The sequence below is a fragment of the Heterocephalus glaber genome, unplaced genomic scaffold (assembly GCF_053883595.1).
Source record: "Heterocephalus glaber isolate CG9 unplaced genomic scaffold, H.glaber_assembly_v1.0 deba00001504, whole genome shotgun sequence".
Taxonomy (NCBI): Eukaryota; Metazoa; Chordata; class Mammalia; order Rodentia; family Bathyergidae; genus Heterocephalus; species Heterocephalus glaber.
The window spans coordinates 68,709,231-68,724,934 of NW_028258324.1; the positions used below are offsets into that span (position 1 = coordinate 68,709,231).

The following is a 15,704-nucleotide window of genomic DNA, read 5'->3' on the forward strand; positions in this document are numbered from 1 at the left end:
AGTGTCTGAGTGGGAGTGGCAGTCCTGAGAAGTCACTGCACGGAGGCAGCAGACAGGGCTTCCCTGGAGTAAAAGAGCCCAGGAGGCAGAGGCTCCGAAAGGAACCTTGAAGGCCAGGGCTTGGCCAGCCAGGATCTTCCCTGGATGCCTGGCTGAGTTCACTCAGGCCCCCAGGAGAGAGGGTCTGTCTCGAGGGAAGGGAGAAGAGTCAGGATCAGGACAGATTGACTCGGGACTGTGGCTCAGCCGTCCAGCTGCAGGCACCCGCTAGACAATGAGAAGTGTGGGCCCAGAACTCAGGAGGAAAATTGGGTCTGGAAATACGGATTTGGAAGACGCCAGGGCGGAAGTGATTTTTTCGCTCCATGAGCATGATTCTATTTATGCGTATGACCACATGGCCGTACCTTCTAAGATTGTATTTAGTTGTGTCCCTCACAAAATTTGACCTTGTGCTGCGGGCACAATGCCACACCATTGTTGAATGATTTGAAGCTACAGTGCCATTGCCCCATCTCTGACCCCAGCCTCCGACCCTCATTGCCATTAACACTCTGTAAAGGCCACTCGAGCTAGAAACACTTAGCTGCTTCACCCCTCAAAAGACTCAGCCATCGGACCAAGACCCACCTCCCTGACCGCCTCTCCTCCATGCCTGGGCCTGCTTCCCATCCACCTCTCTGAGTCTGTCTTAGCATCATCTCTCTTCTCGCCATCTTCCTGGACAAATCAGAGCTCATTTCTTTTTCTTTTCCTTTTTAAGTATAAGATCATCCCCACCCCAGGGACCCACCCCCTGCTGGTCTTGGTGAACCCTAAGAGCGGAGGGAGACAAGGAGAAAGGTACGTGCTCTTCTTTTACAAAGCTGAAAGACCCAGGCCCCTTCTACCCCTGGACCACAGAGAGTGAACTATGTAACTATGTAGGTGGGGACCCAGGCTCCCATCCCAGCACTGCCCAGCCCAAGTGACTTAATGTCCTCATGCCTCAGTTTCTTCCTCTGTAAATCAAGATAATATGTATGCTCATGGGGTTAAGAATTAGAATAGACTCAGTGCTTGGCCCAGGGCCTGTCACGTGAGCCGCTGCCAAGGCTCCTGGGGACTTCAGAGATACTGGTTCTTTCTCTGGAGACATTGGTCTCCAATGTCTTGATTTAAGAGACGTGGCGGGACTCACCTGCTTGGGACCTCCTGGCCTGCGCCACCCCCGAGCAGGTGGGACACCCACCTCATCCATGAAGAAGCTGGAGACCGCTAAGCAGAATGAGAGAGGAGAGAGGCACAAAAGGGAGAAAGCGACTCTGCCTCCCAAGTCTGTCCAGGGGCAACCAGCAGATGACACATCTGCTCATTTGAAATCCTGGCTAATAAAAAAAGAGTAAGAAATAGGATAAAGTAAGAACTACCTGAGTCCAGGGGGCAGGACACATCTCCTGAGCCAGGGCCTAGAACCCCAGCCCGGGTGGAGCCATTGCTTCTCAGGCCCCACCCCTGCCTCCCCTGCATTTCCCGGGAGCTGGGATGCAGGGTCCTCTCCCAGCTCTCCGATGCCTTGGGACAGTGCACAAAGGGCAGGATCACACAGCACAGGCCATCCATGGCGTTTGGCACCAGGTCTCTATGGAGGAAGCACTGGGGAGAAGCGTCTGTGCTCCGGGCTTCTCTACCCTGTCCCCTGCAGGGACACGGCTCCTAGTGTGGGGACCACAGGCTTAGATGGGCGGCGACCCCGAGCAGGGGCTGCGGATTGGGATAGCAGAATTTGCATGCAGCGGTCTCTCTCGGTTTCCAGGAGTGTTCTGTCCCACTGCTGCGGGAGCGTGGAAGTGTTTGTCCTTGTGTGACTTCTCGCAGTGACATTTTCCTCCTCTGTCTTCTCATTCCCTTCCTTTCTCCCTATAGAATTCTTCGAAAATTCCACTACCTGCTCAACCCCAAACAAGTTTTCAACCTGGACAATGGGGGACCTACTCTAGGGTATGAAGACAATCATCTTTATTGCTCTTTATTTTATTGCTCCTCCTCCTCCTCCTCCTCTTTACTCTCTGAAGAAGATACTTTTCTTGTCATTCTGCACGTCTCTTTTATCTCTGGACTCGTCCCTCCTGCCACTTGACACCCTTAGTCTCTTCTGTCTCCAATCCCACACTGACTCCTTCTGGAGATGCTGGGAACACATCTTTATGAGGTTTGGGAAGTAATCTCTGTACCTTGTCCCCCCAAAAAAGTTGATTTTGTGAGAAGGGAAAACTGCATATACTACTTATTTGATTGGCAAAAAGGGCGAGCTGGTGACTTATTTGAGCTTCTTGGCAAAGCTCTGTGAGCTGCTATCTTCATGGTCCCTCTAATCAGACGTCCCTCCAGCAAAGGTGGGAGGCTTGAAAGACCAGGTTGGCAGAGCTGGTGCTGTAGCGCCATCTGCTGGCCAGTCCCAGCCTGAGCTCTCTGCTCATGTTGGACAAGACTTTCCCACCTCTTAAGGATCATCTGTCTTCTGGATTCCACGAAATCTCTCCCCGGGCTGGTACCAGTAAGGATTCTAAAAATAGACTCTGTCCTTGTCTTCGGTTGTCTGACACACTATTTATAGCAATGGCCATACAAGAACCCATTACAAGGAGAAAGATAGGTGAATACAACTCCAGTACTCCTACCTGTAAAATTAACCTCAGAACAGGGCCCACCTAGTCCGCTGCAGTTGCCTTCATGGTCCCCATGACTGCCAATTACTGCTGGATAGCACAGGCTTGTGCCTGAGCAGCAGCCACAAACACCTGGAGCGGCCCATGCTCTTCTAGGATATTTCTGTACTTAAACGCAGTCCTCTAGCTTTATCCTAATTGTCATTACTGTGGGTGACAGGCACGACCTTGCTTTCAGGGCCCGTGGATCCTGAGTGTCTCTGATGTGCTTGTTCATCTGAGATCAGACAGGGACTTTACTATCAGAAAAGCGGAAGAGAGGGAATGTGAGTTTGCCTACTCAGGTGTCCATGACTCAGGGAGTCCTGGGGGTCTTCTCAGACCACCAGCCTGGGCGGAGAGGTGGTCTCAACCTTCAGCTTCCCCAGTCTGCTGCCCAGGGGTCCACAGGGCATGCTGGTTCTAAAGCAGCGGTTCTTCACCTTTATGTGCCACAAACCCCTTTAGCAGTCGATAGACAACAGGTCCCTTCTCAGAGCAGTATTTCCTAGGGCATAAAATTAAATAATTTAGGATCACTGGAGAAACTTATTAGGTTAAAAAATATTTATTGAAACATTTAAAAACAAATTTATAATATGGAAATGTATATGCTTTACCAGTGCATTAAATGGCAATGTCCATCTAATAACTGTAAAATCAAAGCAGTGATGAACAAAAATGGTAAGATTCGATGCATGCCACAACTGTCATAAAACATTATCTGTGATTCTGACTGCTGACAAAGTCACAGTACGGTTAATAGCTCTGTGATTTGTTGCCTACACTCAGAATGTGAAGGAAATGCTAAATTTCAGCAAGTGCTTAAGGAAGATATGAATGTAATGTTTTCTCCCTCAAGTTCCTGGCCCTCTGAATTCTACCCACAAGCCTGTTGGAAGGTGAAGGAGCCCAGGTAGAGAGCCCACTCCAGAGGGTCCGGCTCCTGGGGGAAGCAGGATGCAGGCTCCACTTAGCTCTGTGAAGTGACCGTCCAGCTACTTCTGTGCATCCCGTGTACAGGGGAGCCAGCACAGATAGAGCAGGCAGGAGAATCCAAAGGGGATCAAAATATCGGCAATTATTTGTACTGGTGCCCAAATGGGCAAACTGTGGATTCCCCTGGCCAAATAGTAGAAGATGCTGGAAAAGGGTTTTCTATTCATGCGGATGTGGAGGCTGCTCAGACAGGGTTGGCTTCCTGGGACTTTTCTCACACTCTGTGGCACATATGGTGATTCAAACAGTAAGTGACCCTCTTGACTCCCAAAGAATCAAGGTCCCAACATGCTCCAGGGGAACAGGGAGACTGACTCGGCCTGCATCCGAGGTCAGCCACAGCCCAGTAACGAGGCCACGGTGGCCTTTCTTCTCCTTCGCAGGCTGAACTTTTTCTGTGACACTCCAGACTTCCGGGTGCTGGCCTGTGGAGGAGATGGCACAGTCGGCTGGATTCTGGATTGCATTGGTAAGAACGAGCGCTCATGAGTACATCTGAGTCAGCAGAAGGCAATTAGAGAGAAACGGAGCCGGAGCCTGGTGTCTGCCCTTGGACTAAATAGCTGCTTTGAATGAAAAAAAAAAAAAGCAATTAAGACAACAGAAAGATCCCCACAGAGGTAGAGATAGCAGTTTTGTTGCAAGCTTTGCCTCTGTTGTGGCCAGAGCTGGAACGGCAGCAGAGCCAGCGAATGTGAGGGAGCGGAAGGGCAGGCGTGGGGTTCAGGCAGGTCCAGTGCTGAGAAGCTGAGAACTAAGCACAGATGAGCAGCCGGGGCAAACCGCCTGGAGATGAACCCCTGGATCCGAGTCCAGAGAGCACCTCTGCAAAGTACAAACTGGCACAAGCAAAGGCCAGGCTGGCCTGTGTCCCGCACAGCTGGATCGAAAGGGCAGCGAGGGGAACCTGCATCCCAAGTTGCTGCCCAGCCTGGATCTGCAGGCCCAAGGCCACATGGCACCCAGGAGGTGGTGGGGCTGGTGGAGAAAGCTTGTGATTCGAGGTCTCAAAATCTACAAACCCAGGGAAATGGTGTGGAACTAAGGAGCGGAAAGGAAGCACTGGGGAGGGGGATCACTGAGGTGAGGGGCCCCACAGCCCTGAGCCTGGGCTGCTTCCCGTGTTCCTCATTCAGTCCACAAAGGCTACCTGTGCATCCACCTGTGCCAACCCCCCTGGGGCCCTGGGGTTACAGCAGTGAACAAGCTCCTGTCACAGCAAGAGCCAGGCAAGAAGAGAGGGAGACAGAAGGAGGGAAGAAAGGAAAGAAGGAGAGGGGAAGAAAGAGAGAAGAAAGGAAGAAAGAGGAAAGAAAGGAAGAAAGAAAAGGAGAGAGGAAGGAAAAAAGGACAGAAAGAAGAAAGGAAGGAAGAAAGAGGGAGAGAGGGAAGGAGGGAGGAGGGAAAAAGAAGAAAGAAAGAAGAAATACGTACAATGCCAGAGGATAATTTAGAAACTATTATAGAAAAAGGGCACAAGAAGCCCAGCACGGGATGAGAAGCGGTTGCAGTGTCCAACCCAGCAGTCAGAAAAGCCTTCAGAGGGAGGGGGAAGAAGTTGTTTGCATGGAGATCTGGAGGAGGGGTGAGCTGAAGGAAGAGCAGTCCAAGGAGGAGAAACCGAAAGTGCAAAGGCCCTGGGGTAGGAGCAGGCTGCGGTAGCAAAGGCAGGTCAGTGTGGCCAGAGCAGAGTACATGCAGGAAGCATTACAGGGAATGAAGCAGAGGAAGTGAGGGCCAGGTCATATGGACCTCAGGACATTACATAGAACGTGGCTTCTGTTCTGGGAGATCCCAAGGTGTCAGCAAAGGAGGAGAGGACGAACCAAGAGACAAGGGCAGAAGCGGGAAAGCTGGCCAGGAGCCCACTGTGGCCAGCAGAAACCGTGGGCAGTGAGGAGTGCCCGATTGCGGACATCTCCGAAGGTGGAGCAACTCGGTTTCTGAGGGCCCAGATGTGGAGATGAAAGGGCGAGAGAAGCCTCAGGTGGGCCAGGATCAGAGCCGGGTGGAGCGGACCTGCAGCGGGTCAGGAGGCACCTGCCACCCCCGCTCCCCCCAGAGCTCGGGTTTCCATGGACACAGCCCTGCCAGCAGCCACCCACGCTCTGTCACCTCGCTGCGGAGCTGCCGTGGGAGGAGGGAGGAGCCTGGGAGCGAGGAGGGAGAGCCAGGGCCGCTCTTGAGTGGCGCTAAGAGAAAACGCAGAGGTAAAGGGAACAACTGCACAGTGCAGGGCCCGCTGACCCTTAGAGCAACGTGCCCTCCTCTCCTCTGGGGCACGAACGTGAGGTGGTGCGCCAAGGTGCTAGGCCCTTTGCCCACGTGCAAGCTGCAGCACCTGCCGTCCAGCAGGCCTCCGCCAGGGTGAATGAGACCCATTCTCCCAGGGGACACACTGTGCCCGGGGAACGAGCAGGCAGCCACAAGGCAGTGTGATGGGATGGTGCCTGGCACTGAGGGCACGCTTTAGAGAGGAGCCAGGTCCAGCCCGGGCACCCAGGGAGGGTGTCCCCGAGGTGGCTGCTGAGCTGAGCTGCAGAGCCTTGTGATTTACGGGCGGAAACCCTAAATCGAGGGGGAGGCTGGTGAGTCCAGGGAGGAAGCCAGAGCCTGGGGATAGAGAGCCTCTGCGGAAGTCCAGCAGCGCCCTAATGTTAGGAGCCTGTGGCTCGCGAGGGCAGGGAGGAGGGGAGGCAGTCAAATCCACGCTCCAGTGTCGCCATGGGGATGGCAAGGAGAGACTGCTGGGAGACTGTACACAGGAAGTGATGTGTGACCGGATGGGGCGAGGAAGAGCGAAAACCCAGGATGCCCCATAGGCTTCTAGGCTCAGTGCTGTGAGGATGGCTGACCTGCCCACAAGGTGCTGGGGACCAGGAAGGAACAGATAGGAGGGAACGAGAGACTTCCGGGCAGAGAAAACAGCATGTGCAAAAGCCAGGAGCAGAAACTGGAATCAAGTGACCCGGCACCACTCTGTTTTCTGTCTCAGTCCTTCCAGTGGTGATCTCAGCCCTGGGTGGTGGCCGAGCTGTCACTCCTGGCACAGAGCAGACAACCCGGGGGACCTGTGAGCTCCCACTTTGCCAGGACAGCCCCACCTGGAGCCTCACCTGCTGATTCCTGCAGCTTCCCACGCCCCATAACCACCTCCCTCACAGGCAGGGCCGCCATGAACACACAGTTCTATATAAACACCTCGGTGGGTGCTGCACCTCCTTCTCCAGCCATCCCAGTCAGGCCAGTGTGCTGCTGGAGATCTGCAGCAGATGAAAACAGGTTCCGCTGCGCTTGCTCCAGTGGTTGTCTGCTACTCCCTCACAGCCATCACGGGGAGAGAAGAGAAGGAATCTGTGTACTTACAATTCTGGGAAGTGGTGAAAATAATAAACTGGTACGTAGGCGCCAGATAACTCCAGGAGGTTTTGCTTATTTAACACCATGTTATTGTTTTTTAACTTAGAAATGTGAATAGCTTTAGGTGAGCATTTTCAGTTTTCCCAAAGCACCGCCATTCCCTAGTGTTTTGGACACACCAGTTATACTAGTCTGGGCACCTGCTTAGCCCCTAAAAAGAGGAGAATAGACTCGGAGCCACAGAGATCTGGGTTTGGATCCTGGCTCTGGAATTACTTTCCCTTGATGAACTTTCATTTCTTCATCTACAAGGAGAACGCCTTGCAGAGCTGGTCTGGGAGATGAACGGGAGCATGTACTGGTTACCATTAAGGGTTAAAACCAGGCCACCTCGAAGAACAGAATTAGGATGAAATTTGGATAAACAGGTGCGAGTCCCAGGGAGACAGATTTAGCTCAGTATGAAGCACAAATTGACAGGCTTGGCATAGTGTGTGGTGGTTAACACATCTCAGGTAGAATAAGGCTTTGGAAGTAGTGTGTCCTCCATCACCAGAGGTATTCAACCAAACAATGCTTCCAGGGGACTCAAGCATCAGACCAGGGATAAGATGATAACCCAAAGAATCTGTAGCCCCAGGGCATTTGGTTCTCTGTTCCTTTGTATCGGTTGCAGACAAGGCCAACCTTACAAAGCATCCACCTGTGGCTGTCCTGCCTCTTGGAACAGGAAATGACCTTGCCCGGTGTCTCCGCTGGGGTGGAGGTGAGTCTGCGTGCACGTGGTGCCACCCTGGGGACGAGTTTTCAGGTTTACAGGGATGCTCTACAAAGTTGGGTGGCACTGACCCTTTTCCGGATCCCGTTCCATGGGGTAATAGTCAGTGGAAGTCCTACCCAATCTGTGACCCTTTCCTGTCCTCCTTTCCATGATGGGCCTGTTACAGGAGCCCCTCACTGGGCTCCAGGAAGCCCTTTCTCTCCCCTCCGCATCTCCGCTATCATCCCAGAACCATCAGCCCAAAGCCCACCTCCCCCAGTAGTCAACTTTAGAGTAAACACCACCTCTCATCCGTGCCCTCCCCAGTAGGCCCCCAGTTGAGACCCAGTAGGTCTCATCCCAATAGGGATCTCTAGTTGGTGTTTTCTGTGTGAAGTTTTCCCCTTTACAAAATGAATTAGGATGCAGAATGCAGACCACCATCACCAGCTACTCAGAGTTCCTAGGAACATCCAGATTAGCCCAGGCTCCTGGGGCCTCAGACTCCCATTTTGGAGTTTTTCCTGGGGTAGGAGTGCAGAGTGGTAACCCACTTATCGTACAAGGGGCAGGAGCTAAGAAGAAGTTTACAAATGGCAGCAGCCCCCATGGAGCTCAACACAACACTGAGTAGATAGATGGGTCTGGCAGCAGAGAAGGATGGGGAGTCCAGGTGGCTGGTCAAGTCAGAGAGAGACTCAAGACCAGGTAGGGAAGTGTTGTGTTCGGAGACTGATTCTTGCTTGGTGGGCAGGTTCGGAGGAAGCAGAAGCCAACCCCAGGGGCATCTTAACCTTCTGCCTACCTAGCTGTCCATCTCCCACATGACAGTGTCTTAGAACGGATGTTATCTCCCACCCACAGCTTCCCTGCCATTGTGTTACCGATTCTCAGAGCCTGTGGTTAGCCCGCACCTCCCCTCAGCTACATCGGTCTCTCTTGTCCTCCCCTTCTCCGTGGTTCAGGAAACACAGTGTCTGCAGCCCACAGACACACTGGGAGTCTCCTGGTCACAGGTGTCCACGGGGGCTGCCTGCCCTGAGGCTACCTGTGCAAATGCAAAGCCATCCTCCACAGGTTACGAAGGGGGCAGCTTGACAAAAATCCTCAAGGACATTGAGCAGAGCCCCTTGGTGATGCTGGACCGCTGGTATCTGGAAGTCATCCCCAGAGAGGAGGTGGAGAATGGAGACCAGATCCCGTACAGCATAATGAACAACTACTTCTCCATCGGCGTGGTGAGTTGGTCAGAGACCACCTTTCTGCATGACAGGGAAGTGCCCAAGCAGGGCTCCGATTGTCCGTTGTCACTGCTGGGCCCCTGCTCTGCCGGTCCCGACCACTCCCAGCCCTGACTTGGGTGTGAGCATCTGTGATTCCGGCATGGGCGTGGATGCTCTGATTACACAACACCTCCGCCCCTTGATTATGCAGGAGCCTCTTTCCTCTATAATTTTAACTAACATAAGAAAAGACTAGAAGTTTCTCAAAGACTTATTTATCTTTGGGGTAATCTGAGGCAGCTAAAGAAAACGAATACCAAGAAATAACCAAGGGACCAGGTCAACAGGAAACTTTCACATGAGCTTTGGGAATTGGGGATTCTGATCCTCAGAGAGGACCACGTGGTGCCACCTGGCTTGGCCACTTGGGGCTCAGAATTTCTTCCTCTCCTCAGCCCACACAGTCCTAGGGCTTCCTAAGCCTCTGGGTGTGCCTCCCCTTGCTGCCCCTGGGCTGTGCATGGTGCTCCCCCTGGGTGCTCCCACCGCCATTTATCCTCACTGACTGATGCGCTCTGTGCGTTAGATTAAATGGCTGGGTTTAATGCGCCTGAGTCACTCCATTCCCACACATGCAAGTGCGCGCGCACAAACACACACACACACACACACACACACAAGGACAGAGTTGTGTTTCTCTTACATCCGCAGCCCCCAGCACAGCTAGTGTGGCGTTTCTCTCATTGAACTCAGCTTCTGGTTCAAAGAGAACAGAGTGGACCCTGCTTCCCAAGCCGTTGGGGGCAGGACAGGGAACAGGGGTGACAGGATCACTCACATCCACAAGTAGAGCCAGGGCTCGAGACGCCAGCACAGTGAAGACACTTGCCTCTATGGAGCACTTCCCGTGTGCCCACCGCTGTGCAAGGTTTTCCTTATGCCCAGCAGACACCATGGTCTCCAGAAGAGGCCTCAAGACTGGATAAGTAAGAGGCAGACTAGGGCCGCTGAGCCTTATCGTACACGTCAGGCCCTTCCCTCTCGGTCTCCTTGTCTCTGCACTTATGCTGCTCAGTTCCAGATCCCTAGGCCAATCCTCTGGCCCCAGACTGCAAGACACCCGCCTGCCTCAGCCAACCCCACCTGTGCCTCTTTTGCAAATGTGTCTGGGGGGGGGGGGTAGCTAGCTCGAGGAGATAGCAGGCCTAAGGAAAGGGTTTTGTCTTTAATAAGAAGGCTAAAAACAGAAGCATGGGAAAGACTAAAACTAATGCCTTATATTTACAGAAGAATTTAAAATTTACCACATGCACAGGCTTTTTGATTCCTTTGTTGTTGGTGCTGATGGTGGGGTGGTAATGGTGGTACTGGAGATTTAATCGAGGAAGCACTGAGCTACATCCCCAGACCTTTTTTTATTTTATTTTGAGACAGGATCTCACTTAAATTGCCCAGGCTGGCCTCACACTTGTGATCCTCCTGCCTCAGCCCCCCAGTGAGCTGAGACTACACGCAGGCACTGCTATCCCTGGCCTGATTGTTTTCATTCTCATGACTACATTGAAATACATTATTACCTCTATTTTACCAGAGAGGAAACAGAGATTCCAACTTAGAGATTTGCCCTATTTCCCCACTCCTCTGCCAGTGCTTTTTTTTTTTCCCCTTTGGTGCCAGGGATCAAACTCAGGTCCTTGCGCTTTCGAGACAGACGGCCTAACCACTGAGCTATATCCCTGGCAACTCTCTCTTTCTATGAGTAAAACAGAAAAAAGAGGCCTTGCTGCCTTACGGTCAGGCTCTGAATGGGGAGCAGTGGTGAACTGGGAGCAAGTTTAAAGGTTCCTGTTCCCCAAAACTGGTTTATCCCCCATAGGCCTCAGCCTGGGTTGGGGGCATCTCTCCCCACGCCTCCTCCGGGTTGCTCTGAGTGACCTGTACAGAGCCTTCCTGCCTCTCCCGGCTCTAAGACTCCTCCTTTTCAGACCTTTTGACCAGACTCCACTTCCCCAGGAAGGAGCCCTGCAGTCTGGTGTTCAGGGGGCCCCTACAGCGGGGGCTCCCCATCATCAGTTCTAGCAAACCCCATGCGTTTCTCCTGTAGTAACCAGAGTACAGCTTGCTGATGTTTACTGTGCACCTACAGCACCCCGGGCTCAGCTTCCCTATGGGTAGATGCAGCTGTGCATTCGTGCTTTGTAAGGAGTTGTAGCTTAGTGAGCTACAGAACGCTCTGCAATGGTGAGCGTGGGGCCTGGACTCATTGCTGTCGAGCTCTTAGTCCAGCTGAGTCATGGCTTTGCACGGCCCCTCTGTCTTCATGCTGCCCAAGGCAACAGGCTGCAGGGGAATCTCAAAACTTAGTGTCTGGTGGTTCTTCAGTGCCCCTTATCAGAAATGCAAATTCCACCCCCAGCACCAATTCTAGTGCAGCTTCTGGCTCAGCCAGTCCGGGCAAAGCCTGGGAATCTGCATTTCTAACCAGCCCCTGGGATCATTCTGATGCACGTGGTCCTGACCAAGAGCTCAGAGTAAAGAAAACCTCTTAGAGCAGAGCAGAATGGTTAAAGATAGTGGCTCTTCCCAGCACAGAAACCAGAACTGAAATAAATGGAGAGGAAAGCCAGACTGTAGTCCCAGTGGTAGATTACAGTCATGGCTGCCTTCAGGAACTTCAGCCCCAAATCTTCCCTTCTTAACACACTCAGCTCTGGCTGACAAAAGCAACATGGTTCCCAGCACCTCCCTGTCTCTCTGCACAGTGCCCTGTCCTGTTTAAGACGGTAGTCTGTCAGTATTTACTGACTAAATGGATGTGCATGCCAGAAAAGAAATGGACAACCACTACTCAACCGGATATCCAGACCATAAACCCAACAGCTATGGTTCTTGCATCAGTAATCATGGTTCTGATTTGTTCTTGCAGATGGAAGGAAGGAAGGAAGGAAGGGAGGGAGGGAGGGAAGGAGGGAATTGTCCCCAAGGAAACACATATAAACAGAACCTCCATCACCTTCAGTGGTCAAAATATTTATCTTCCCCGGGCTGACTTATAATATTCCAATCTATTTATCTTTCAAATTATGAAGAACTTCACAATATCTTCCTCATGATTCTTTTCATGTACCTTTAGCATATGCATGTTTAATATTATCTTGCAAAGGAGTAAGGAACCAGGGCTGTTTTTATCTCATTGCACACCCTTAGCCTTCTCTCAATAAAATGTTTGCAGGGTTTGTGTGTTCGCTCTTTAAAAGTTGGAAGGAGAAAAGCTTGATAAAACAAGTAACCAACACGCAACCCTGACAGAGTCCGGGGCTGACATTTGCAGAAGGTCTTGCGCCCTATTTGACTTCCCAAACTTTGTAAGAGAAGTAGTATGTAAACCAACCTGGTTTCACTTCCTTATTATGATTAAATAGAGTCGGAGTCCTTTGCAAAGAGATCCCTGCAAAGTCTTGGCCTGTTCTGAAGGTCTTATTGATACAAATGGCTGCTTCTTTACATTTATAAAGATGGTGATACCAACCACTGCTAGGGAGTCCCTGGCTGCTGTGGATGGATTCTGCCCTGAGTTCACTCAGTCCCTTTAGTGCCAACAGAGCCCACTTAATAGTGAGAGGGTTAAACAAGACAGACTCTGCTGGCCTAGCCACGGAGTGACTATGCCTTCATTGCCACCGTATCCCCATCCATGTGCTAGCTTCCCACCAGTGAGGACTTAACCTAGTTGGCTGTATCACTCCTTCTAACTGAGAATGTGCACTGACAAAAGATGTTAAATATAGTCATGTCCAGGACATCACTTCCGCTGACTTCTCTGGCTTCCTCCTCTCTACTCTCTATTTTTGAGTTAGCAGAAATGTCAGGATGGCCAGGTATCAGTGACAGGAAGTCTGGGATTACAAAATAATTCCTAGAGAATGTGCAACTCTGAACTTCTCACAGGCTCTGCTTTCACTGAGCCTTACTAGGATGCGTGAACCCTTTGATTCAATGAAGTCTGTTTCAGATGCTGGGGAGCCCAGGGGTGAGGAGAGGCCACAGTCATGGAACTGACCTATGTGCCATTTTCTTCCTTACTGACTGTTGTCAGAGTTCGCCAACTGGCTTTTCCATAATGAGGATCCTTCTGCCCATTAGGGAATTTGTCAACAGAGTATCCTTTCCCTGCAAACTTCTGGATTCTGTCAGCATCAAGTCACCTTATCTGTCACCTGTGAAGGCACTAGGATAGTGGCCCTCACTAAGGAGTGACTTGGACCAGGAGTCTACATTCTTTTCCATTCCTCAATGTGCCAGAAGTTTTCAGCACACTCCAGTTTACAAATAATCTAGCCCATTGTCTCCTGTCTTTTTATTCCATAAGTAGACAAAATGACCTCCCCTGCATTGCCTAATACGGTAGCCATGAACTACATGTGACTATCATGCCCTTGAAATGGGCTTGTCTAAATTAAGATGTACCATAAGAGTAAATCCACACCAAATTTCAAAAATGTGATGTGAAGAAAAGATTTTACAATATTCCTATAATTTTCATACTGATTAACTTTGAAATGATAATATTTGCAGCATGTCATATTTGGGGTTAATTAAAATATATTATTAGAACTGATTTCATCTGTTTCTTTTTACTTTTTCATGTGGCTGTTAGAAAATTTTAAGTTACATATATGACATATACTATATTTCTGTTAGACAGCCCTGGCCTAGACATCCCAGTATCTCAGAGTCCAAATAACAGCTTGGAAAAGGGCCAAAATTCTTGCTCCAACTATTGCTTGGAGTTTTGGTTCAGGAAAGAACAGCTCTATGTCCATACCTCTCATCATCTCCTCTTCATGCCACGCAGCCGAGAAAATGCTCCAGATAGTGAGGCTGCCAGAAGTGTCATCATCACTTTCATGGGTTTGCAATTCCCATCACCTCCCCCCCTTCCGAACGGAAGTGTCATTTAGCTGCAATCATCACTAAAAAAGGATTTGGACCATTGTAGCCCTGTTTCCTAAAATTCAAATGAAATCACTACTGATTGTAAATATGTCAAAGTCAGTGCTAGACACGGAGATGCTCAAGAGAGGGAACCTTGACTCTTTTTTTTAATCCCCAGGTAGATAAAAACAGCCAGTCTTTACCATCATCACCTCTTCAGAATTTAACACCAGAGAAGCTGCTCAGTGTGTTCTCTCTCTCTCCTCTCTCTCTCTCTCTCTTTGTATTTGCCCAAGGGATTACACTGTCAAAATAGGAACCACATGCTAAACTAATAACATTATAAAGGCTGGTCTTTGAGAAAAGAAGCCCTGCAAAACCAGTTATGGAAAAACCAAGGACAATTAGACCTGTACTGAGGGAGGGCATGTGCCAATATTCCAGAGAATTAAAAACCCAGAGCCAGGGGCAGCTGTACTGGGGGCAAGAATAGTGAAGTACAGATTGTGCCAAGCTATATATGATTGCTTTCTTCTTTCTTCCTTTCCTGATGGAAGAAAATCAGTGCTTCAAAAGGATACAAGTAGATGGAATGTTTTCTTGAATACCAGAGAAGCGTCTGACATGTGTCACGTGCACCTTACTGAGCATGTTCACTGAGACTTACCCAGAGTGAGGGAAGTAGGCACCGTCTGGGGGTGCGAGGGGCCACACTGGGGTTTCCATGCTTCCCACCAAGTGTCCACAGGGGCACCTCGGCCACCCCTTCAACTCTTGATGCGTTTTAAACTAAAAATTAAACCAGTAACTATACTTTAATTGTTATACTCCCAAGACATAATTTCAGTAAGGAGTGTTTGCCAACCACAGACCCAGCCACAATCCCATCTTCTTGACTTGCCCTTCCTTCTTTTCAAATGGTGGCTGCTGGCTGGGGTCACTCCTATCCCAAGTGTAATTCATCACACGCACTTATGTGCTCGACAATGCTTCTTCCCTAAACTAGACCTGCTAATGTTAAAAACAAGCCAAAGAAAATATCTGCATTCAGAAATGTTCCTTTATAGAGTCTCTTTATCAAGAAATGGAATATGCATTAGCTGGAAATCTGCTATATGGGATTTCAGACATCTTTTAACCACATAGTCCAGTAAAAGGGTTCCTGCATTTTTTTGCTTCCTGACCAAATCTGAATGGGCTTTTTTGTTTCTGGATGGCCCACATCTCCAGTCCAACTCGCCTGTTTATTTCTGAAACCCAGCACCTGCACCTACAGTGCCAGCGTGAGGTCTGAGCAGGGAGGGCCAGAAACACGTTCTTTTGCTGGAAAACAAGACCATTAACAAGGGTGGAGGACCAAGTTTGAAGAGGAAAACTGAGTTTAGTCTCAGGTTTGGTTCTAGAGCTGTGGACTGTGGTAGTGCCACCATCTAGATGCTAGGAACAGCCACGAGAACTCAGGAAGCTGCCCACGATGGCAGTGTGGGCTGCAGGCAGGGCAGGGGGCTAAGAAGTTTGTACCAGAGGATGGAGAGCCTGGAAACATAGTATCATGGGATCATCCTCAGGGGGACTTCTGAGGTGCAGGTGGCCAAGAGTGCAGCCAAGAAGGTCAAAATAGGAAGGCAACAAAGTGTCCATAGGCTGTGGTTCCAAGTTCTTCTTGACCTTGGAGGATATGGGTGGAATGATCAGGAAGCAGAAACTAGAAGTTCGACATGTTTATTATCTACAAGGCTG

At 50.4% G+C, this 15,704-nt stretch overlaps 1 protein-coding gene across 7 annotated transcripts in view; it reads left to right on the forward strand.

Annotated features, from left to right (window-relative positions):
* Dgkg (diacylglycerol kinase gamma) overlaps positions 1-15,704 on the forward strand; it is a 187,498-nt gene that overhangs the window by 89,510 nt on the left and 82,284 nt on the right. For all 7 annotated transcript variants that reach the window (XR_204739.4, XR_015441042.1, XM_013072229.3 and 4 more), the window contains 5 exons: positions 764-843; positions 1,906-1,980; positions 4,070-4,155; positions 7,723-7,812; positions 8,884-9,044. Coding sequence is in view for 5 of the 7 variants with exons in the window: in XM_013072229.3 (XP_012927683.1) it covers positions 764-843; positions 1,906-1,980; positions 4,070-4,155; positions 7,723-7,812; positions 8,884-9,044 (492 nt within the window). In the remaining 2 variants the exon portion in view is untranslated. The remainder of the gene's footprint in view (positions 1-763; positions 844-1,905; positions 1,981-4,069; positions 4,156-7,722; positions 7,813-8,883; positions 9,045-15,704) is intronic.